This window comes from Lupinus angustifolius, chromosome LG14 (assembly GCF_001865875.1).
Source record: "Lupinus angustifolius cultivar Tanjil chromosome LG14, LupAngTanjil_v1.0, whole genome shotgun sequence".
NCBI classification, from domain to species: Eukaryota; Viridiplantae; Streptophyta; class Magnoliopsida; order Fabales; family Fabaceae; genus Lupinus; species Lupinus angustifolius.
In genome coordinates, this window is record NC_032022.1 from 2,652,687 (window position 1) to 2,675,043 (window position 22,357).

General features: G+C 33.5%; 5 protein-coding genes across 8 annotated transcripts; all 5 read left to right on the plus strand.

Moving 5' to 3' along the window:
- On the plus strand, nt 353-2,780 carry LOC109326455 (probable magnesium transporter NIPA1). Its single transcript, XM_019559144.1, has 9 exons — nt 353-514; nt 628-810; nt 933-989; nt 1,222-1,312; nt 1,400-1,560; nt 1,637-1,764; nt 1,874-2,011; nt 2,118-2,210; nt 2,425-2,780. The coding sequence occupies exons 2-9, from the start codon at nt 684-686 to the stop codon at nt 2,602-2,604; spliced, it is 975 nt and encodes a 324-aa protein (XP_019414689.1). The 5' UTR covers nt 353-514; nt 628-683; the 3' UTR covers nt 2,605-2,780.
- LOC109326457 (protein YLS3-like) lies at nt 810-10,518 on the plus strand. Of its 2 annotated transcripts, XM_019559148.1 has the most exons (4): nt 810-839; nt 9,707-10,049; nt 10,159-10,257; nt 10,333-10,518. In XM_019559148.1, exons 2-4 carry the CDS (start codon nt 9,710-9,712, stop codon nt 10,488-10,490), a joined length of 597 nt encoding a protein of 198 aa, XP_019414693.1. In that variant the 5' UTR covers nt 810-839; nt 9,707-9,709; the 3' UTR covers nt 10,491-10,518. The 2 variants fall into 2 exon arrangements, with proteins under 2 accessions (XP_019414693.1, XP_019414694.1); XM_019559149.1 differs by lacking the exon at nt 810-839 and having other exon boundaries at nt 9,600-10,049; nt 10,336-10,518.
- LOC109326309 (branchpoint-bridging protein) lies at nt 3,850-8,726 on the plus strand. Its single transcript, XM_019559008.1, has 9 exons — nt 3,850-3,859; nt 4,070-4,329; nt 4,430-4,540; nt 4,627-4,663; nt 4,812-4,894; nt 6,406-6,483; nt 6,606-6,659; nt 6,771-6,899; nt 7,057-8,726. Exons 1-9 carry the CDS (start codon nt 3,850-3,852, stop codon nt 8,464-8,466), a joined length of 2,172 nt encoding a protein of 723 aa, XP_019414553.1. The 3' UTR covers nt 8,467-8,726.
- Nucleotides 13,409-18,363, plus strand: LOC109326452 (DEAD-box ATP-dependent RNA helicase 37-like). Its single transcript, XM_019559140.1, has 7 exons — nt 13,409-13,546; nt 13,778-14,562; nt 14,657-14,740; nt 15,243-15,485; nt 15,957-16,124; nt 16,975-17,088; nt 17,363-18,363. The coding sequence occupies exons 2-7, from the start codon at nt 13,813-13,815 to the stop codon at nt 17,858-17,860; spliced, it is 1,857 nt and encodes a 618-aa protein (XP_019414685.1). The 5' UTR covers nt 13,409-13,546; nt 13,778-13,812; the 3' UTR covers nt 17,861-18,363.
- LOC109326456 (elongation factor P) lies at nt 19,309-22,315 on the plus strand. 3 transcript variants are annotated; one of them, XM_019559146.1, is made up of 11 exons: nt 19,309-19,516; nt 19,553-19,622; nt 19,713-19,743; nt 19,858-19,871; nt 19,959-20,079; nt 20,172-20,241; nt 20,337-20,404; nt 20,714-20,819; nt 21,430-21,472; nt 21,611-21,678; nt 21,999-22,315. In XM_019559146.1, exons 1-11 carry the CDS (start codon nt 19,467-19,469, stop codon nt 22,009-22,011), a joined length of 654 nt encoding a protein of 217 aa, XP_019414691.1. In that variant the 5' UTR covers nt 19,309-19,466; the 3' UTR covers nt 22,012-22,315. The 3 variants fall into 3 exon arrangements, with proteins under 3 accessions (XP_019414691.1, XP_019414690.1, XP_019414692.1); XM_019559147.1 differs by having other exon boundaries at nt 19,310-19,516; nt 19,556-19,622; XM_019559145.1 differs by having other exon boundaries at nt 19,309-19,622.

Consider the following 22,357-nt stretch of genomic DNA (forward strand, 5'->3'; position numbering starts at 1 on the left):
GATATGAAAATCTGTGTAATAATATGTAATTAATGAGTAAATAGTAGTTGTTCCTCTTAATTTTGTTGACCTTTTCTTTTACCAACAGTAACGCGTGGGAGAAACAGGTCCTTCACTCCTCCACCCCACTCCACACCAACAGTAAAAAAGGAATAAGCTACGTGTGTTATGTTTCAACTCAGTAAAGACAACTCAATTGAAAGGAGGAATTTGTAAAATATGTTAATTAATCATTTAAAATGAATGCGTTATCTAACTCAAGAGAAAGAGAAGGTGGAGAAAATTAAGAGAACGCAGGATGCGGAAAAAAAAGATTTAAATTGTGGTTTACACTCATTTTGTTTTTGGGACATTGAGATGCTCAAGAAACAGCGTCTCAATTCCTCTTTCTTTACCCTTCCATCATCATCATCATCACTTGTCAATACACCTATTTTGATCCCATGAAGATTATGGGGTTATAATAACTGCAAAACTTGTTTGCTTGCAGGGTGCCAAGAAAATAAATTAAAAAGTAATATTCTCTTTTGTTTTACCTCTTCATCATTATTACATTTTGCATTTTTTAACTTTCATTATCTTTTAATTTGTTTTATATATTATGTTATGCATGATGCATGCATGCAGGTGAAGGAATTGGATTGTAAATCTTGGCCCCGCAAGCTTGAGTCATATTTATCATAATGGCAATATCATCAGATAATTTAATTGGGCTTATTATGGCTCTGTCCTCAAGCATTTTCATTGGTTCTAGCTTTATCATTAAAAAGATGGGTCTTAGAAAAGCTGCTAGTAATGGGAAACGTGCAGGTTCTTCTCTCAAATAAATAATAATAATAATAATAATAGTCCTTCCACTTTTAATTCTCTCACAATTATTCAAAATGTTTCAAATCACATTTTAATTATTTGATCTTTGATTTCATCATCAGCCACTGGAGGTCATTCCTACCTGTATGAACCATTTTGGTGGGCTGGAATGATTTCAAGTGAGTTATTCATTTTTCTGTTTCTCTTATTCTCCTTTTACAGATTCTAATATATTAACGTACGTGTATAGTTTCTGCATGCAATAGATATTCACATTGTATATTACTATATACCAAATAATATTTATACCAAATTTGTTGCAACTCATTTTATCTATGCTTCATGTATATCTTTGCAAGACAACTTGGGTACAATATTTGATTCTTATAAAACAATGTATATATTTTGTAGTGATCGTTGGGGAAATAGCCAATTTTGCAGCTTATGCATTTGCTCCAGCATTACTTGTAACTCCTTTGGGAGCTTTAAGCATCATTTTCAGGTAATTAAACAATCAACACAAATATGGGATTTCATGATTCAAATTGAAAATTGTTTTATATATATATATATATATATAATGATGCAGTGCTGTGCTAGCTCACTTTATCTTGAAAGAGAAATTGCACATGTTTGGGGTGCTTGGATGTGCTCTGTGTGTGGTGGGATCTACAACTATAGTTTTGCATGCACCACATGAGAGAGACATTCACTCTGTTAAGGAAGTATGGTATCTTGCTACAGAACCAGGTACGTAGTATATGTATATTTATAAACCCATACTTATTAATCCAACTGAATTATATTTTAATTTTCTCATGAACAGGTTTTATTGTCTATTTTTGCGCCGTTGTGATATTGGTTTCACTTCTTATTTTTCGTTATGCACCAAAATATGGTCAGAGCCATATGATCGTATATATTGGAATATGTTCTCTCATGGGCTCACTTACGGTACTAATCATCAATTATATATATATATATACATGCCCATAATTAATTAACTTGCCCTCTATATATAAATGATTTGCATATGTATATATATATATATATATATATACAGGTTATGAGTGTCAAAGCTGTGGGAATAGCTTTGAAGCTTACATTTGAAGGGATGAATCAATTTATTTACTTTCAGACTTGGATCTTTACAACTATCGTTATAACATGTTGTCTTTTACAGATTAACTACTTGAACAAGGTGAATAAGCTTTGATTTGATTTACATTTTATATAATTAACCGCACAAATTATTTTGCAGTGTGATTATTTAATTTAATTTGAGAAACATATATATTTGTTTGCAGGCTTTGGACATCTTTAATACTGCTGTCATATCACCAGTTTACTACGTCGCGTTTACATCATTTACCATCTTCGCAAGCATAATCATGTTTAAGGTAGGTGACTTGATAATTATATATTTGTTGATTATATATATAAAGTAGAAGAAGTTGGTGAATGATGTGTTTGTTATATGAGTGAGACTACACTTATATTTCTGTTATGTGTAATGATATTACATTTTTACCCTTAAAATATAAAGGAAAAAGTCACTTATCTTTCCATTACTTGAGAGGAGTCTTACTTTTGTTATATATATATATGATGCAGGATTGGGACACACAAACAACAACGCAGATTGCTACTGAATTGTGTGGGTTTGTGACAATTTTATCAGGGACTTTCCTCCTACATAAAACTAAAGATATGGGAAATAAACCAGCAGAACCTACTGTTCATCCAATTCTACAACAACCTCCTGATAAGACTACTCACACACTTGATATATAGCATGCTCTTTAGTTCAACTAGTCTTATTCTTTTCACCTATATATATTCCCTTTCACAACCTCAACAGCTTTTATAGTTTTTGCTTTTTGTTCTAACATTATTTCAAAAGAGGTCAAAGCCAGAAATTAATGTCAAAGATCACAGGAAACATAATCATCATATTTTAGTTTTTTATTTACTTTATATATTAGATTATAAGTCTTTCTCTTTTTATTTCCCTATCTTCTCCCAGTTATTAATTTAAAAAGAAAAACAAATTCGTTTTTAAAAATTTACAAATATGAAAACTTTAAATTAGTTCTTGATAATGACTAAAATATGTTCTAAAATACTAATATGGCTGTTTCATTTTTCATGCACTAAAAGTGTTTATATATAATAAGTAAATTGATCTTTAAGTTAAACAAATAAATAATATTTTATTCGACTTAAATCAATCCTTAACGAGTTCATCTTGATAGTAATTTCTATGGTTGGATATGTAAAAACATAATATGAAACATAATATGTTTGTATAGAATTCTTAATGCGTGATAGTAACTTTACTCATTCCAAAATAATGGTTCTACAGGAAAACCATTTATATTATAAGTAAATTTGACTTAAATCTTCTTTTTGGTGTAAAAGTTTCACTTATTAAAGTTGTAAATTATAAGATTTTAGTAAGAAGCGTTGCTAATTTTTTTTTGAAGGTTTACATGTAACAAAAATCTATTGACAAGTGTGATAATTCAACTAAGTCTTTTATACCATATCATTTAACATTCATTCTAATTATCATTAATTACTAAATATAAGTATTATGAATGAATATATTGACTAAATATAAATATTTACATTAAAATGTATAAATATTATAATAAAAAATTAATGCACCACTAAGTATTGTAGAATATATTGTGGATGGACTTGATGAGGAAAAACTCTCTCAATAAAACTAATTATTGTTAATTTTGACATGAATGCATTTGTATATTTAGAGACAATTTTATGGACAAATTATTCATCATATTGAATTGTATACATTAGTTCATTGTAAAACCTAAAACTTAAACTTATAGAGTTTAAGTCAACAATCTTAACCTAGAAAAATAGGTTATGAGAAATTTGATAGATTTATGAAGATTTTACAAAAATAGTTATAGATTAATAATAAAAAAAAATATGATGTAAGTTGGATTAAGTTGAAAATGAATTTGTTGTAAAGGCAATGATTAATTATATAAAATAAATTGGGGGCATAGCATGGATGGTGGTGGGTAATAGGTAAAGAAGACGACATAGAATTGGGCGTAGAGGGTTTTGTTCCTTTCTTCTTTCTCATTGTTGCTGTTGCTCCTGCATTCTCCCTCCATCAGGTTCCTCCTTTCATTTCTCATCATTCCATATTTCTTTCCTTATTCTCTCCTCTCCTTATAATCAATTATGTTATTTGCCAAGTCTTCTTCTTCTTCTTCCTCTTCTTCTTCTTCTTCTTCTTCTTCTTCTTCTTCTTCTTCTACTACTACTACTACTACTACTAGTTCCCAAAAGATCTCTATATTTGGTGCTGCTTCTGCTGCTGCCAAATCTGGATTCGTGATTCCTAAAAACAAATTATCTGGTTCATTGGTTCCTGTTTTTCAAAAACAACAACATGGACCCATCATTCACAGGATAACTAAATGGGGAACTGATCTCACACATGATCCTCAGGTCACCAAGGGAAAGGCTTTAGCTTTACAGGTCAATCATCATTTCATTTCATTCCCATCTCTCTCGATCTTATTTCCTACTTCTCAATAACTCTCTCTCTCTCTCTCTCTCTCTCTATTCTTGTCAGCAGATTCGAGTACATCAAATTACGAAACAGTTGGAATCAGGAATATTGGAGGCTGAGAACACTCAAGACTTGAATCCAGATAAAACCAACTCTGACACTCAAATTAATATCATGGTTAGCACCCTGTCCCTTCCTTTTCATTTATATATTATTATTTTTATTTAAACTACTGATCTTCATATTTGGATGTATCTAACAAGACTGAAATACTCCAACTTGAAAAGCGGGAAGCGATAGGTTAGTTTTACTTCAACTATAACTTTTTTTGTATGGAAATTCTACGAATTCAAGAAAAGAACTCCAAGAAATTCAATGAATTGCAACACAGTTTTTATGTTGTATCATTTTTCTTATTCCATAATATCTTCTTCTTAATCATATCCAGGTGAAATACTCAAATTGGATCCTAGTTACAAACCTCCACCTGGTTTTAAACCCTTGTTCAAAGAGGCCACTGTTCCTTTGCCTGTGAGTATTCGTTCTAATATATTCCTACTTTCCTACTACACCCTAAATCTTTACTATTCATATTTCATTCTTCAGTTCTTATAATTATGAAAAACGATGATACATTTCCTGGATTTAGATATCAACATCGTTTTTGGTGTTCATCCTGCATATTTTGTACAATTTCGATCTTTTGAATCCTTCTGTACCTGACAATGTTATCATTAAGCTTGTGTCTGAGGGTTGTAGGAGTTATAGTATTTCACTATTTCTTTATACTGGGAGGGAGTGACGCACTTTTCAGGAGATTAACATTAATATCAATATGATTTAATCTGCCATTTGGATAGTTAATTAGTTTGGTTTGACTTGAAGGTTCAAGGTATTTCACTTAAGCATGTGAGGAGCATTAATTAGAGTATAAACACAATGTAGCAAAGATGAGAATGTTGTGTTGTGTTAGGTGAGTGGATACACTAGGCAAGATAGAAGTAGGAATGAATGCGTTAGGGAAAAGGTTCGGGTAACTCTTATTGTAGAATCGCACCTTAAGTAGTTTGGGCATGTATGGAAAAGATTATTAGAAGCCTCAGTAGGGAGGGTAGACCGAATGAAGGCTATACCAATTTCTAGAGGCAAAGGGAGACCAAGAAAAACCATAGCCGAAACCATTTAGGAAAGATTTAGAGATCAATATTTTGTCAATGGACATGATTTATGATACAACATTATGACATTCAATCCATGTAGTCGACCCCACCTAGTTGGACTAAAACTTGGTTGTTGTTGTATGTGAGGAGCATTAATTAATTAATTACCTAAAAAAACAAGTAGCTCATTTTCGGACTTTTTTTTCTTTTCCAGAAAAATAATACCAAGGGATTAAATCAATTGCAGAATTTTATTTTAATTTTTTTTAAATATAGACTGAACTTACACTGATTTTTTGGTTAGATATAAAAGAAAAACTGTATTAGAAAACAGGAAGGATTATAAAAGTGTAAATAACCTCCTTAAACAAAAGAGTAAAGGGCGGCGCAATCTCCAATCTTTATGTCAACCAAGGAAATTTCCTGGAAAAAAATCATTTGATGGATTTGTGTCATTGTATGAGTATCAGTATCTTGACATGCATGTTTTTTGTAAATTTTGCAAAATAATAAATGATCTTATGCATTTTCCATCACTGCTTTCCTGAATATTCATGTTGTCAGAGATCCTCATATTCTTTAGAGAAAGTTGAAAATAAAGTTGCAGACCAAGTCATATCAGTGAACTGAGCATCACAACTGGGTCGAACTAAAACCTATCCTAGATTGCAATAGTTTTGTATGTAGTGATCGCTCTGCTTGGACAGAATGTAAAATGTCGCAATCCCTTTTACTTTCTGATATAATAATTGACTTTGGCATCCTTTTGTTGTAATTTAATTTTAAGAATGATCTTCATAGCATATTTTTCTACATAAATACCATGTTATATAAACCTGCAATTCTGGAATACAAGCCCTTATATGCAATACCAACTTACAGGTCCAAGAATATCCTGGCTACAATTTTATTGGTTTAATATACGGGCCTGAAGGTGATAATCAAAAGCGACTAGAAAAGGTAAGACTGTTGCAATTATATCTAATCTTTGTCTGGTATTCTGCATTTTGCAAGCTCTATCTGCTGATTGAGAGCACTAAATTAAACTCTGTTTATTTCTTTTGATTTGTTTTTCATATCAGGAAACTGGTGCCAAGATAAAAGTTTACGGAACTAAAGCAGACACAGGAGAGAAAGTAAGTTCCTAAGTGGCTTTTGTTCTTCATGAACTTGGTTTTGTCAAGCAAAACACAATTATTGTTTGCATCTGCTATCTGTTTTCCATTCATTTAACTGTTTCATTTCAGGGTGAAATTAAACCAGGAGCTGATAACAAGGGCAGTTATGATGAGATGCATGTTAATGTATCAGCTGATAGTTTTGATAAAGTTGATGTAGCAGTTTCCATCATTGAACTACTAATTACCTCTGTAATTGTGAGTTTTGTCATTTTACGCAACGTGACAAGCTTTATGATCTATAGCTGGCTCAGTTATGTTTTATTACTTTTTTGAATAAATATCTATTTTTGTAATGATGTTATTCCTTCTGTTGTTTTCATTATTCTTATAACTGTTGCTGTCTTTTATTTAGGGGAATTTAGCTGCTAATTCCACACCCGCTGTATCAGTTTCCGAGGATAGCACTAATGTTCTAAGTCAAAGCAAAGATGGCTCCCCTTCTCATGCAGTTTCTGTGGCTTTGGCAAACCAGGCTATGGTGCAACCAGGACCAGCAGCTGTTTCACAAATTCATGGAGATCACTTTCAATACTCTGGTCCATGGTTTTCAGCAGTTCCGTCTCATGCACCTGTATTTGTTTCTTCTGCCAATATAGCCACTCCAAATCCATCAGGTCTTACCGGAACTCATTTTCCATCACAAACATTGAATCCTGCAAGCATGGCTTCAACTTTTGGTGCTCAACCTGGATTCCACCCAACTTTTCCAAATCAACATGTTTCTATGCAAGCGCCACTGCCAAGACAGATCTCACAGCATTCACATATTACTCAGGCAAGTCCTTTGGGTCACATTGGGCCACCCAGAAATCCTTCTATAATATATGCACAGAATTTGTCAGCTCCGAGAAATGCTTCACCAATAGGACAACCCCAGATATCAATGCCTTCTGCACAAAATAGTGCACCTGTGGCTGGTAAAATGTCTCTAGGTCTCAGCAACATGGGACCTATGCCTCCACCTGCAACACCTGTTTCTCTACATCAACAACTGGATATTGCATTTAAGCCACCGCAGTCTAATATGTCGATGATGCCACGATCTGCTGCTTTTCCTACACATCAAGCAGGATTTCCCCTTGGACTGCCCTCATCTTTGGGATCAATGCCTCGTCCACCTACTCATTCATCTGTAAACCATTTATCAGGACCTGGTTCATTTCCATTACGTCAGCAATCAGGAATACCCAATTCTGCTTCTAGAGTTGCTCCTTACCACACCAATGTTAAACCACCTATCTTGATGTCATCAAATTCTGGAAATTTTACTTTTCACTCGCAGCGGCCGAACACTGAGTTTCAATTTGTCTCAATACCAAACAGTCAAGCTACACAAGAACTGCCACCTTCAGGTCCACAGCCACTGCCATTTGGGTTTCCAAGGACACAAGTTCCCAACCAGGTGGATCAAACTCAAGCTCGTGCCTCTACTGTTCCCTTTGCAGGAAGATCAGGTTCTGTCTCAATTCCACCGAGAAATGCTGCATTCCCATATGCTGGTCAATCTCCAATCCCACAAATGGGTATGAAGAACTTTATTTCTGCACCTCAAATGCCAACTTTGCCTAATCCTGGTGTGCCAAGAAGCATGCACATTCAACACAATTATCCTGCTCAGAGGCCGTGGACTCTGAATCAGAAATTCGGCAGCAATCACACCATGGCATCTGGTAAGCCAGCATATCCTGTGGACCAGATTTATGATCCTTTTTCACCTACTTCTGTTGCAACTCCACAGCAGAAAGGTAATCCTGGAAAATGAGGAAACCGGGTAGGGCTACAGATACGTAAACACTAAAAGGGTCTTCAGAGGATAGGTGTATGCAATCTTCCCCTTGTTGACAGACACAAATGGTGTACTAATTTCATAGGTTTATCATAGGCATGTGGTTATAAAATCACTTAATTTCTAATTGTATTTTTCTGCAAGGCTATTGCCAAGGCTCAATTAAGGTATACTTTTGCGAGTCTTTTAAAAAAATATAGCATTTCTCCATTTTATGCAAGCATATATATCATTGATTTTTGACCAAAATAACATTAACAGCAACCTATCTCATTTGGTCCCATGGAGGACCGCAGGGACTAATATTTGTCATTTTTTAGTTTGAATAAATAAATAAAAACTATATGAAGAGACCATTGATTGTAACCTTAAAAGCTAGTCATATAATTGTTTCGTGACAGCAAGTCAATGCACTGTGAAGTTTACAACGCTAAATATTTGCAGATAAAATGTAATAGTAGCACATCAAATGAAGTAAGTGAAAAGCAAAACAGAGAGATAGAGGGTGAGGTGTGAATGTGGAAGAAGCAAAAGGGAGAGGGAGAGAGAGGATTGAGTTTTCAGACAAGTTTTTTATTTATAATTATAATAGTACAATAATGTTCTTGTACAGAGACAGTTTTTGTGTGGGTCCGACTTAACCATAATCAAATGATATGAGTAATCACGGGTATGATCCAAACTAATCACGGGTTACCTAAAATAAAATAATTTCAACTTATCACGGGTTGTCAGGTTATATACAATATATATTACAAGGAACTGGTGTAAGCCTAAAAATCAAGAAGAAGAATGATGAGATCACTATTGTACTCAATTAATGAATCTATGTTACAATTTTGTTTATATCAATGAAGAGTAAACTTTAAAAACCAGTAAGATTACAACATTGTGTTTTTGACAGATAGAGCTTAATTTTCTTTGATGAAAGTGAGTTCATTCACATTAGCATTTTTTATAATGGCAGTGATTAGCAAAATCATACTATCATACGGTGTTTATATATGTATAATATCCGTTTAGCGACAAAAATTCGTTCACATGTGATATGGTGGACCTCACAAAGTCTTGTGAGAATGAGATGCAAATTAGTACTTAGTAAAGTGAGGAGAGTCACAAGCAAAGCATAAAAAGAGAGAGTAGCATTACTAGTTCTGCTGTTTCCTTCTTTCTTTCTTTCTTTCTTTCTTTCTTTCTTTCTTCATCTGAAATTATTATAATGGGTTCAATAGTATTACTCTCCTCCTCAGCAATAGTACTAGTGGTACTATTATTAGGTGCTGGTTTTGCAAGGTCAGATTTAAGCAAAGATAGAGATGAATGTGCTGACAAACTAGTTGGGCTAGCAAATTGTCTTCCTTATGTTGGTGGTGAAGTGAAAACACCAACCATAGATTGCTGCAGTGGCCTCAAAGTGGTACTTGATACTAGCAAGAAATGCATATGCATCCTCATCAAAGATCGTGATGACCCTACACTTGGTTTCAAGATCAATGCCACTCTTGCTGTTCAACTACCCACTGCTTGTCATACACCTGCTAATATATCTCAGTGTGTAGGTATATATATATATATATATGTCTAACTCTATACTCTATACCTATAACTATGTATCATTCATCAATCATATATATGTCTATGAAGTGGTTTTTTGTTGGTTTATTTCAGATCTTTTGCATTTGGCACCTAACTCTTCAGAAGCTAAGGTGTTTGAGGGATTTGAAAAATCTACAAAAACCAATAGTTCCGTGCCATCAGTTTCCAGTGGTAATGAAACTATTATTCCCTCTCTGTGTTATGTTACTTTGATTGGTAACAAACTAACAACAAAAATTGGTACAGGAGGCAGTGGTGAAAAGGGATCAAGATCAAGCTCAAGCTCAAGTGCAAGCAGTGAAGAAAAGAGTGGTGGTGGTGGGTGGGGAGAGAAGTGGGGAGAGAAGTGGGTATTTGGGCTTTTACCATTTCTTTTCATATCCCACTTCTTCTGCCTACTTTAAGTTTCAACTTTGGATCATCATCAACACTTCCGTTCTCATAAATCATGTCTGTTTCTATTTCTCATAGTTTTGTATGTTACCTAATTCCTATCTTTTTGGCCAAAACTATATAGAAAATCATGTTGTTGGGTCTCTCTATTCCTTGTCTTGTCTTTTTCTTCCCCTGTGTTGTGTTGCCATCCTCTATAATCTGTATATTTAACTTCCAATTTCAAACTAAAGGAGACCCACTATTATTTTGTATTGTATCACTAATAGGTTTTGTCCTTCAATAATTACATTATAACAAGCCATGCTTCCTGAAACTTAAAACTAAAACTAAAACCTTCAAATCAAAATATCCTTCCATGTCATAGAAATTTAAGTCAAGATCACAAGTTGGGTAGTGTCAAATCTTGAGAATAGAAATTTAAACCAATATCACATTTGAAGCTCCTACCGAATATTAGGAAGAGTAAATAAACCATGACCACTCCCGAGAAGATAAATTTGAACCAATATTGTAGGTCAGGGTAGTGTCAGATCTTGGGAATAAAACATTAACTTTATTTGTTAGTAAGAGTATTCAAATTTAGATTGATCCAAAAAAGAAACTGAAAATTAATACAAAAAACCAAAACCGTAAAAAATGAATTCTTTTCTATTAATGTCCGACAATATTTTTAAAATTGATCGATTCTATTCAATTTTTTGTTCCAATTTTAACGAGATGTGTAACTCATAGTTATTACATATACACATTAAAAATGAAGATAATTTTAGTTCAAGATTTTCAATGAAATGTTAGGATTAAATTAAGAATAAGTGGGAAAACTTAAAAATGATAAACGTGGTATAAAATTTTTGGAAAAGAAATTGGACTAAGTTAGAATCCTGAGAAAAATATCTTTGAAGCATTGGCTGAGTGGTGAGAAATAAAAAATTGAGCATGTTCCTTGTGTAGTGCCTCAAATTGAACATGCAAAATATATAGGTAGAAAGGGGTACACGAGTCAGAATGTCATGGCCATGTGTGGTTGAGATGTGTTTCACATTTGCATTGGCATGATGGGAAAGGAGAGTATATGATGGTAGAATTTTTTATGAAGCACTCCATGATAGAAGCTTCAAATTTTCACATCCTCCCGATAGTTTGATAATCAATTTTCTTGAATAGATTCATTTTAAGTAATACTATTTGTAATCCTACTATTATTATTGAGTGCTAATTTCTCTTCACATTTTTAATTGTTTGTCGGGTAAATATTATTTGGTAGATGCTGATTATCCAACACCCTTTAGATATTTGGGGCTATATAAATGTAGTGATATCATCTTTCTGAATTCAAGCGGGCTACTGTTTGGAAGAATATATTTGTAATTTTGCATCGCATGCCCAAGTTTAAATATTCTACTTAGGTCCAACTAGTTATTTCCACAATGACAATACATAATTTTATTAGACAAAATAATATCTCAGATCCTGAGTTTAAGATCGTTAATGATCATGATGATGATATACCAAATATTGATGAGATGCTACCAATGGTGAAGATGATGATCTTGCTAAACATATAGATAATATATCTTATGAGCACATGTGTATTGTTCGATATTCAATTAGAGATGAAATTATTAAAACTTTTGTATAAAACTTGATATTTGTGCATTATTTATTCTGTAAATTGTGTAATTAAAATTTAGCAACTTTTATTTATTTTTGTGCCATGTAATATTAAAAATTAAAAAGATTATAGTAAAAATATATATGATGGTAAATATTAAGAAAATGTATATTTAGAAAATAGTGTAAAAAACAATCAAATAATCATAACATAAACAAATAACTTCATACTCTTTTCTATAATTTACTATGTACAAAAACAATATTTTTACCTTAGCCAAACAAAAAAATTAGTTTATATTTAGTTTTCAGTTAAACTACTCAAACATAAATATTATAATGTAATAGTTTATAATCTCACAGTTTATAAACTGAAAGTAAAAATATTATTCATACCATATGCATGCTTAATGTTATTTTCAGGGATCTAATTGTATAATATGAAAAAATTTCATTTCTTTCTCTTCAAATTCTATTGTATATCACTTCTACTAAACAACTCATAAAACTTATTCTATTCCTCACAATTTTCTCTCTATCCAAAATATTTCTTTCTATTTTCTTTTCTTTCATTTTCACTTCTATCCCAAACACATCATAATTAGACTTAAATAACATATCGGTGACAAAATTATCTATAATTCATCTAAATTTAAGAAAATATATTTATTAGAACTAATAAATTTAACTGAATATAATTTAATAAATAATTTTAGCAATGAATAGATTTGAAATCATCCAATATATTCAATTTCATTTGGATGAATATTCTTCCATTCAAAAAACAAAATTTCACAAATGATGTTTTTTTCTTCTCAATTTCATTCAATATCTTAACTTTAATTTTTTTATTATATTAAAATTAATTATAGGACATGTGGATGTTATTAGTATGAAAAAATTATTTTTAAACACATGATATGTATAAATATTTACTAGAAACTTTGTGAAATCTTAAATGTTGAATGCTCATAAAATATTTTAATTTTTTTAAAATTGAAAAAATTAAAAAACTTTTTTAAAAAATAAAAAAACTTTTTAAAAGAAATTAACTTTAAAAAATACTTTATTAAAATAATGGATTTAAAAAAAATGTTTTTTTCGAAAATATTAATATCCATCCAATATATTAAAATAGATTGGTTTAATACATTAGAATCTAAATTGATTTATTTATTAGAGATAGTTGATTTGAATATATTATTTTTTATTATTATATGAGAGAATATTATTTGGTACCCGATAGAAGCGGGTGGGTGATGAGAGAATATAGTAAACATTAGTCTGATTATTAATAATTAAATGAAATATCGGAAAGAGAGAGAGAGAGAGAGAGAGATATTTTTGGTGTCCAAGTCTTAAGTAGCTTCTATTGCGCCGTCCTCATTAGGGTTTCTCAATCTTCGTCATCCCCTTCTCCATTTCAGGGTTCTACTTACCCTTCACGATTCAGGTAACACCTACTTTCCTTCACTCTTCAATTTCTCTCCCTCTCTTTTTCTTTTTTATTCTCCCCCCATTCTCGATCATATATTTCATCATCATTTCTGGATTTTGTTTCATTACACTCTCTAATGGTTATGCTTTCTCTCTATATTTGTTTTTTGTACTTCTTCTGATGTTATATACGCTCTCAAATTTACGATATCGATATGCTTATTGGATGGAATTTATTGAATTTCAGATCTGATCATTTTCAACAAGAATTTGTGATTGACTATGCGAACTTCATGGGCTGATTTGGCTGCAAATTCTGCAGCTGATAATGCTTCTTATGCTAACAATGCCGGATCAGGTAACAACACTTCAGCTCCTCCTTCCCGACCAGCTTATGTGCCTCCACATCTGAGGAACCGTCCGCCTCCAACAGCTGAATCCCCTGCTCCTCCTCCTGCACGTACCGGCCCTGCTTCCGGTTCTGGTACTGGTACTGGTACTGGTACTGGTAGGTGGTCTGCTCCTAGAAATGAATACCGTTCTGGGACTGGTGGCAGTGGCCACACAAGCGGATGGGGGAACAAAAGTGCCGGATGGGACCGTGGCAGGGATCGTGAAGTCAACCCCTTTGCGGACCAGGATGATTCTGAACCGGCATTCACTGATCAGGAGAATACTGGAATAAATTTTGATGCATATGAAGACATTCCGGTTGAGACCACTGGTGAAAATGTTCCTCCTCCTGTCAACACATTTGCAGAGATTGACTTGGGTGAAGCGCTCAATGAGAATATAAGAAGGTGCAAATATGTGAGGCCAACACCTGTTCAACGTAATGCCATACCGATATCCCTTGCAGGACGGGATTTGATGGCTTGTGCCCAGACTGGTTCTGGAAAGACTGCTGCTTTTTGTTTCCCAATCATCAGTGGGATTATGAGGGGCCAGCCCATGCAGAGGCCACCTCGTGGTGTGCGTACTGTGTACCCACTAGCCCTTGTTCTCTCACCAACTAGGGAGCTGTCAATGCAAGTGCGTTTGTTATTTTGACTGTGTTCTGATATGCTTTTAATTGGCTGCAGTTTTGCAGTTAAAGTTAATGGAAAATGTTGTGATATGGTTTCAGATACATGAAGAGGCTAGAAAGTTTTCATACCAAACCGGGGTTAGGGTTGTTGTTGCTTATGGTGGAGCTCCAATAAACCAGCAGGTTTGTGTTCTTCATTTTTATTTTCCTCTGAACTACTTATGCCACCATGTTATGCAGATAAATAAGGCTTGGTTGTTGGTTTTGGAGGGGTTTCTAGTGAGTTTGAAACTTTTGTTATATTGCATGTATAATATGGGATATATAGTTCAATCACAGGGCTTTTTGTTTTGGATTTTAGAGGTATTCTGACCTACTTGATTGTAGGAGTTGTGGAATTAATATATTAAATGTATTTCTGTTGTAAATTTTGTAGATTTCGATAATTGGATAAGAATTTTCTGCTTTGTTTAAGCATATGTTGAATGTGTAAATACATATCTCTCTAACAGTGGTCTTGCAGATTTTGTTCTTGTTGCAATGTTGCTGAATTGATCAAATTTAAAGTATAGAGTGTCCAGTCGAATTTTACCTTCGAATACAAATATGAAAAACATTTTTCTGTAATAGCCAATATGAATGATTAGGCTTTGGTATAGATACTTAATTGTTTTAATTTTTCTAGCTACGGGATCTGGAGAGAGGGGTGGACATTCTTGTAGCAACTCCAGGTAGACTGGTAGATTTGCTGGAAAGGGCTAGAGTTTCACTACAGATGATCAGATATCTAGCCTTAGATGAGGCAGATAGGATGCTGGATATGGGTTTTGAGCCCCAGATAAGGAAAATTGTGGAACAGATGGACATGCCCCCACCAGGTGATAGACAGACTATGCTGTTCAGTGCCACATTTCCAAGAGAAATACAGGTTTGATTCATTCTTTACAATATACATTCAAGTCAAGCATCCTTTCATCTAAATGTGTGTTTTTATTTAAATTATTGATAACATGTTTCTTAATTTTGCTACCTTTTCTATTTCACTGGGGCACTTAGACTTTGTTTTTTGTTGTCTGCTTGAGTTTCTATTTTTGGGAGATGTGATTTTACTGTTTTACTTTATATTTTTAGTTGTTATTGACCTGAGAAGCATTTTTGTTATGTATTTGTGAATTGTGAATATTTAAACTCAGGGTTTTGAACCCCCAATCACACTGTCAACTGTTTATTCGTAGGAAGACCAAGTTGCAATTTATATTTGAGTTGATATGTTAAGTGATTTGAGAAACTCTAATTACTGTTTTTGTTCAAATTGTGCAAATTGTATTTTGTTCGTCGGTAATACAGCTTCCTAATTACTGATTTTGGATTTTTTGTGTGATTTATGATTGATATACAGAGATTAGCAGCTGATTTCCTTTCAAACTATATTTTTTTGGCTGTTGGAAGAGTGGGCTCGAGTACTGATTTAATTGACCAGAGAGTTGAGTATGTTCAGGAGTCTGACAAGAGAAGTCATCTCATGGACCTTCTTCATGCACAGAGGGAAAATGGTGTCCAAGGAAAGGTTTGATCACAATTCACTGAAATAGCATTTCTTATCCTTTCTGTTTCTATCAGCGTATGAAGCACTGGTATGGATACACATATCTTATACGATTCATATCTGATACGTCTATAGACATTTTTTAATATATAGGATACAATATACTTGGGGATGTGTGTATAAAAATACTTAAAAGTCATAAAATATAATGAATTCATAATCGAATACCCAAATGTCCGAAAGATGAAGCAACAATGTCGATGCTTGAATTATAGAAATATACCCCTTAGACATTATTTGGTATAAAATAGCAATTGCAACTCATTATCTCTGGGCAGTCGGTGGTGGCTGAAAGATGAAGCAATAATGTCGATGCTTGAATTATAGATGGTCAACACTCAAGAGAGAAAGATAATTCACTGTATGAAGAAACCCTGCCTTTAATCTTCTAGTTGTGTTTTTTTGGAATAACAAATTCTGAAGCTATCCTTATTTTTTATGAAAATGGACCGGCGATGCTATTATCCCATAATAGTGTTTCAGATACATATCAACATAATTATTTATTTTTTGTAATTTAATTTCTCGAATACTCTGGGGATACATATCAAAGATGAATTGAAGCGTATCGGTATCAGATTCATGCCGTTACTGATATGCGAAGCAAAATGATGTGGCTGTGCTTCATAGGTCTCAGCTCTTCTAACTGATGCTTGCTTCTGGAAAGTCACACATGTATTTCTGGTTATATAGTAGATTTATATAATGGAATAGTGGGTTGTGTTTTTTATTGTATCTCCTTTCTCTGCGAGCAAATTCAGCTAAATGTTCATTTATAAGACTATTTTATGCATGACTTTGGATTTTGCAGCAAGCTTTAACTTTAGTCTTTGTGGAGACAAAGAAGGGAGCTGATGCACTGGAGCACTGGTTGTATCTAAACGGTTTTCCAGCAACCACTATTCACGGTGACAGAACACAACAGGTTAGTATGTTGCTCAGTTATATCCGCCTTCCCTTCTGTATGTTGTAGATGACTATTTTAAGAACAGATGCTTGACCATTTTCCCTATAACATAATGGGTTTCCTATCACGGGCAAGGTACTTTCTAATTAAATTAGGTTAAGAATGACTTCTTTCTGACATCCTTGTCATTAGTTCTTAGTTCCTTTTATCTTACTGGGTGGGTATGCATGCTTTTTGTTGTTGGGGATTCCAAAAAGGGGATGTATGCTTATTTGTTATCCAATGACTGCAGGAAAGAGAATTCGCGTTGAGGTCATTTAAAAGTGGCAACACCCCTATATTGGTCGCCACTGATGTGGCTGCACGTGGTCTTGATATTCCTCATGTTGCCCATGTGGTTAACTTTGACCTTCCCAATGATATCGATGATTATGTGCACCGTATTGGAAGGACAGGTCGAGCAGGAAAGAAAGGTCTCGCCACTGCATTCTTTAATGACAACAATGCAAACCTAGCAAGGTCTTTGGCAGATCTGATGCAAGAAGCAAATCAAGAAGTGCCTGCATGGCTTTCACGTTATGCTGCTCGGTCTTCCTTTGGTGGAGGAAGGAACCGTCGATCAGGAGGAGGAGACCGTTTTGGAGGCCGTGACTTTCGAAGAGAAGGTTCTTTCAGTAGGGGTGGTGGTTCTGATTACCATAGTGCTGGAAACAGTGGTGGTGGATATGGAGCATCTGGTGGTTACGCTGGAGGATACGGCGGTCCTGGGGTAACTAGTGCATGGGACTGATTTTCATCTTATAGCATTATATACTGTCCTAGGTGTTAGGTGTGGACATACACCTATAGAATGATTTTTCTCCCTTTTTATTTGTATTTTTATTCTTCTTTAAAAAAAGTTTATGGTCAATTTACTTCTTTTGTCCTCAGTAATGTTTCAAGTTAGCATCATTTTGTACGGTTTACGTTGATAATCATGAAGGGAGATGAGGGTATGTGTGGCATTGTCACCACATACATCAATAGAGGTTGTTGTGTAATGTTGGTAGGTGTTTTCGATGGCCATTACTAACATGATTAGGAGTTTCTTTGCAGCGACCTTTTGTCCTCTTCGTTTTGGGTGGTAAATTTGGTGAGATATGGTTGTAAATTATGTACAGCCTTATGGTGATCAAGTTACTATCAAATATATGTTGTCATCTTAACATTCCCAATTTTGATGGGTTATAAAGCTTTGTAATACTTCAGTGGTGACTGAAATGAATTAATGGTTTTCCTGCTAGATTTGTTTTATTCGTTTGGTTTTTCTATTTAACATGCTTTTTTATGTTTTGCTGATTAGAGTGATAAAACATGCTCATTGTATTAGAATATTATTTGGTTTTGTTCGGTTGAATGAATAAGGGGTATTAGATAATCACATTATAAGAATCCGTTAGTGCTTACGAGTCTAAACCAGTTATTCTTTTAATAAATAACTTGATTTGACATTTGGATTATGTTTTAGGTGAGAAGTATTATGTCAACAATGTATTTGATATCTTGTTATAACACATAAAAGGAGGCAATAATGTTCTCTTGGTTGTAGAAACTATGTTATCTTTCAAATATTTTCTCATTTAGAATTACAATAATTTCTTTCCTACAAATATGTTTATTTCCTTTATTATTGTATCTTAGAAACAAATTCATATCTATAGCCATACAAAAGTAGTTGTTCTTTTCCTTAAGTAAAGACTAATATAGTATGTGCCAAAACTAATGAAGTCCTTATTCTCTAGATTGCAAGTAACAGACAATATAAAGAAAAGTAAAAATATAGTAAATTGTGAAAAATTCAATTTTTTTTTGTTTCCTATATGTATCTTTGCATCGGAGGCAATCGAGTTAGGAACATCTACATGTATGTGTGGCTAACTCTCCTTGCAGATATTTTTTCCATTTACAAAGTTCGAACCCAAGATCTTGCTTAAGGGGAATCAAACATGTATTACTTGAACCAACACCTATCGATTGAAAAATCATTTTGATTTATTACAAAATGCATTATCAATTTTATATATGCTTAAATACACAAAAGACAATATTAATTTCATAATAAAATTTTATATGCAAATTTATAAATGATCAATTTATTCTAGGTAATGTATAATTAACTAAGAGTGCAGCATGATAGTGAATATGATGCATACATAAATTAAGAGGTAAAAAAAAGGAAATAGATGGGAGGAGACAGGAGAGAGTGGTTATGATATTGAATTCCATGAAAGGCAAGATATGTATTAGTAATTTGCAAAAGTGTGGTGGAATAGAATTATAATTTATAAAATTTGTAAGCGGAAAACCCTAGCTTAGAATATGTGTGGTGAGGTGTGAAGTTTGCGGTGTTGTTGAAGATGTCGGTGATGCTGAAGAGGCTCTCAAATTCCAAGTTACTGAGACTCATTTCTTCTTCTTCATCTTCTTCTTCTTCTTCTTCATCTTCTTCTTCTTCTTCTTCACTTCCATGGTTCTTCATTCCATCCCGGGGGCTCAGAGTCTCTGGTTCTGATGTATCTATCTATCTATCTATATCTATCTATTTTTGTTTGTTTATTAGATTAGATGATGCTTGGAGGAATTGATTGATTTTGTGTGTGCAGGTTAGAGTGGGAAACGTAATTGAGAAACAGGGTTGGTTGTTGAATTCATTCATTCATTCATTCATTCTACTCTATTTTTCCTTCTTTCTTATCACTAACTAACAACACTTTCCTATTCCTATTCCTATTCCTATTCATATTCCAGGCCGCATTTACGAGGTATTACTATTCACTTCATCATCCTCTTTCTCTTTCATTTTCAGTCACCCACTTAATAATATTATTCATCATCATCATCATCATCAGGTTGTTAAAGTAGATCACTCTCATGAAGGAAGAGGAAAAGCCACTGTCAAGGTGGAACTTCGTGATATTGCCCACGGAAACAAGGCAATACAACGAATTGCTACGGATGAGGATATTGAAAGTATGTTAATGTTGTTGTTGATGTGGACATTGTCAATCACGAATAGCTCTATCTCATTTCTCATATCTCACATCTCACATCTCATACCTCAGGGGTCTATGTTCAGGAAAAGAGTTTTATGTATATGTGCACCGATCAGGATGGAACCGTAGTATTAATGGAGTCAGTCTTCTAAAATCCTTCTTTCACATTATTATTATTACATTATAATGCTATGCTCATCAATTAATGTGCCTTGTGTGTTTATTTTTCTTCAGCTCTGCTACATTCGATCAAATTGAAGTTTCCGCAGACTTGTTCGGCAAGAATTCTTCATATCTACAAGGTGGATAAAAGCTACCATCATTGCTATTATATCCACCATTCTATTCATGCATAATTAATGCCATACACTAGTGTGCCATTGCTGCCATTTTCTCATTCGTGTCTTCAAGAATCCCTTCCCATTCCACCCTCTTTTTCTTCCAGTGTCCGTGTTCGTAATTGTATTATCCTCCCCCCCCTCCTCTCTAATAAATAAAGTAACTTTATCTGAAAATTATTCCACCCTCTCATATCTGTAGCAATTAAGCTTCATTAGTTCAATCGTCCTTTCTATTGCTAGTTATTTATCATTTTATTGCCTGATTAACAGATGGAATGAAAATTAAGGTGCAATTTTATGATGACAAGCCTTTTTCTGCTTCTGTTCCAAAACGTGTAACATGTATTGTCAAAAAAGAGATTGCAGCCACTCCAAGGTATATGTTATTATCTATTATTGCATTTATAAAATGAACTTGATCTTGTACCATCTGATATAACATAGCTTGGAACATGTGCTATTATCTTACTGCCAATGAAGTCACACTTAAAGCCTCCATCCCAACACTTGTAATGCCTAAGGAAACAGGAATTTCCAACGTGTTTTCTTCAATTTGACATCCTGTCCTGACATTTCTTGCCCAACTAATTTCGTATGGCTTAAATTCGCTATAAAAGTTTCATATTTTCAGCCTTGTTTTGTAGATGCTTTCTTGATGCCTAAATGCAAAACACTCATATTTAATCATTATTGTAGTGTTTTCTGTGGATCGATTTACATCTTATGTACAAGAAACATTCGCTTCCTCTGGTTTTTAGTCTTTGTTCATACTAAAACTTATTGCTGTTTGTATGTTATTAAATTTTTGTTACATTGTCAACTGGAAATTTCTAGTAAGTTGAAGCTAACATTTTGCATGACTGCATTATTATGAATATCAATGATGAAGTTAACTTATGATTTGGAGCATCTAGTCTTAATAATCTGCTCCAATTGCCTTTTGAAATGTAAAAACTCATGTACTTTTTCCTCCTTTTTTATTCAAGGAATAAAAAGGTTGTACTGGAGAATGGTGGCCTTACAGTTGAAGTAAGTCAAATGATTCTTTCATTTACCTTTCCTATTTCCTCATTAGTATAAATAGTTGGCAAAAATTTACTGATGTATGAAACTGGTGGCTAAATGCTTTTCATTTCTTTGTTTATTTATGTGACCAATGACTTCCAGGTTCCTCCTCACATTGTAGCTGGTGATGCCATAGTTATTAGTACAGAGGATGACTCTTACATGGAAAGGTTAGTGGTGTACTATAACTTGATGCATTTGAGATAAATTAATGATATTGTCTTTTTTGTTTAGCATCATGTACTATTTTATTGCTCTGATTTTGCTTGGAACTGTTACAGTCATCTTTACATATTCTTGAGATGAAATTGTTAATTGTAGCACTCTTGCAGTTGCAATTATGTTCGTGGGGATATGCTCTTAATTTTTTTAAATGCATCAAAATGACGATTCTGTCAAATATTATTACATACTTGATTGTTTTTGATGAAAAATATATTATAGCATGTTAGTTCTGGGAATTGAAGTTGTATTATGTTTTCATCCTCAGGGCTAAAGCATAGTTGGATATGAGCCGAGAGCAGTAGAGCAGCTGTGTGATACAAACAAACATCCAATTTTGAATTGTGATTTTTTAACACTCACTGACCCACCCCTTCATAAGTTCGGTGTCTACTTGCTGGATTCTGTGGATTCTGTGTTTTGACAGTTTTGAATTCAATTTGGACAGTTACTTCCGTTTGTGTTATTAAATTTTAATAATGTAATGTCCTCTATCCTTTACAGTGATAAGTCACCACTAACTATAAAGTCAAATCTTAAGTATATTTATGACTACATAAATTACACAGAATGAGTTTTACCACAGGAACACTGCCTTTTATTCATTTCAGATGAGATATATAACTT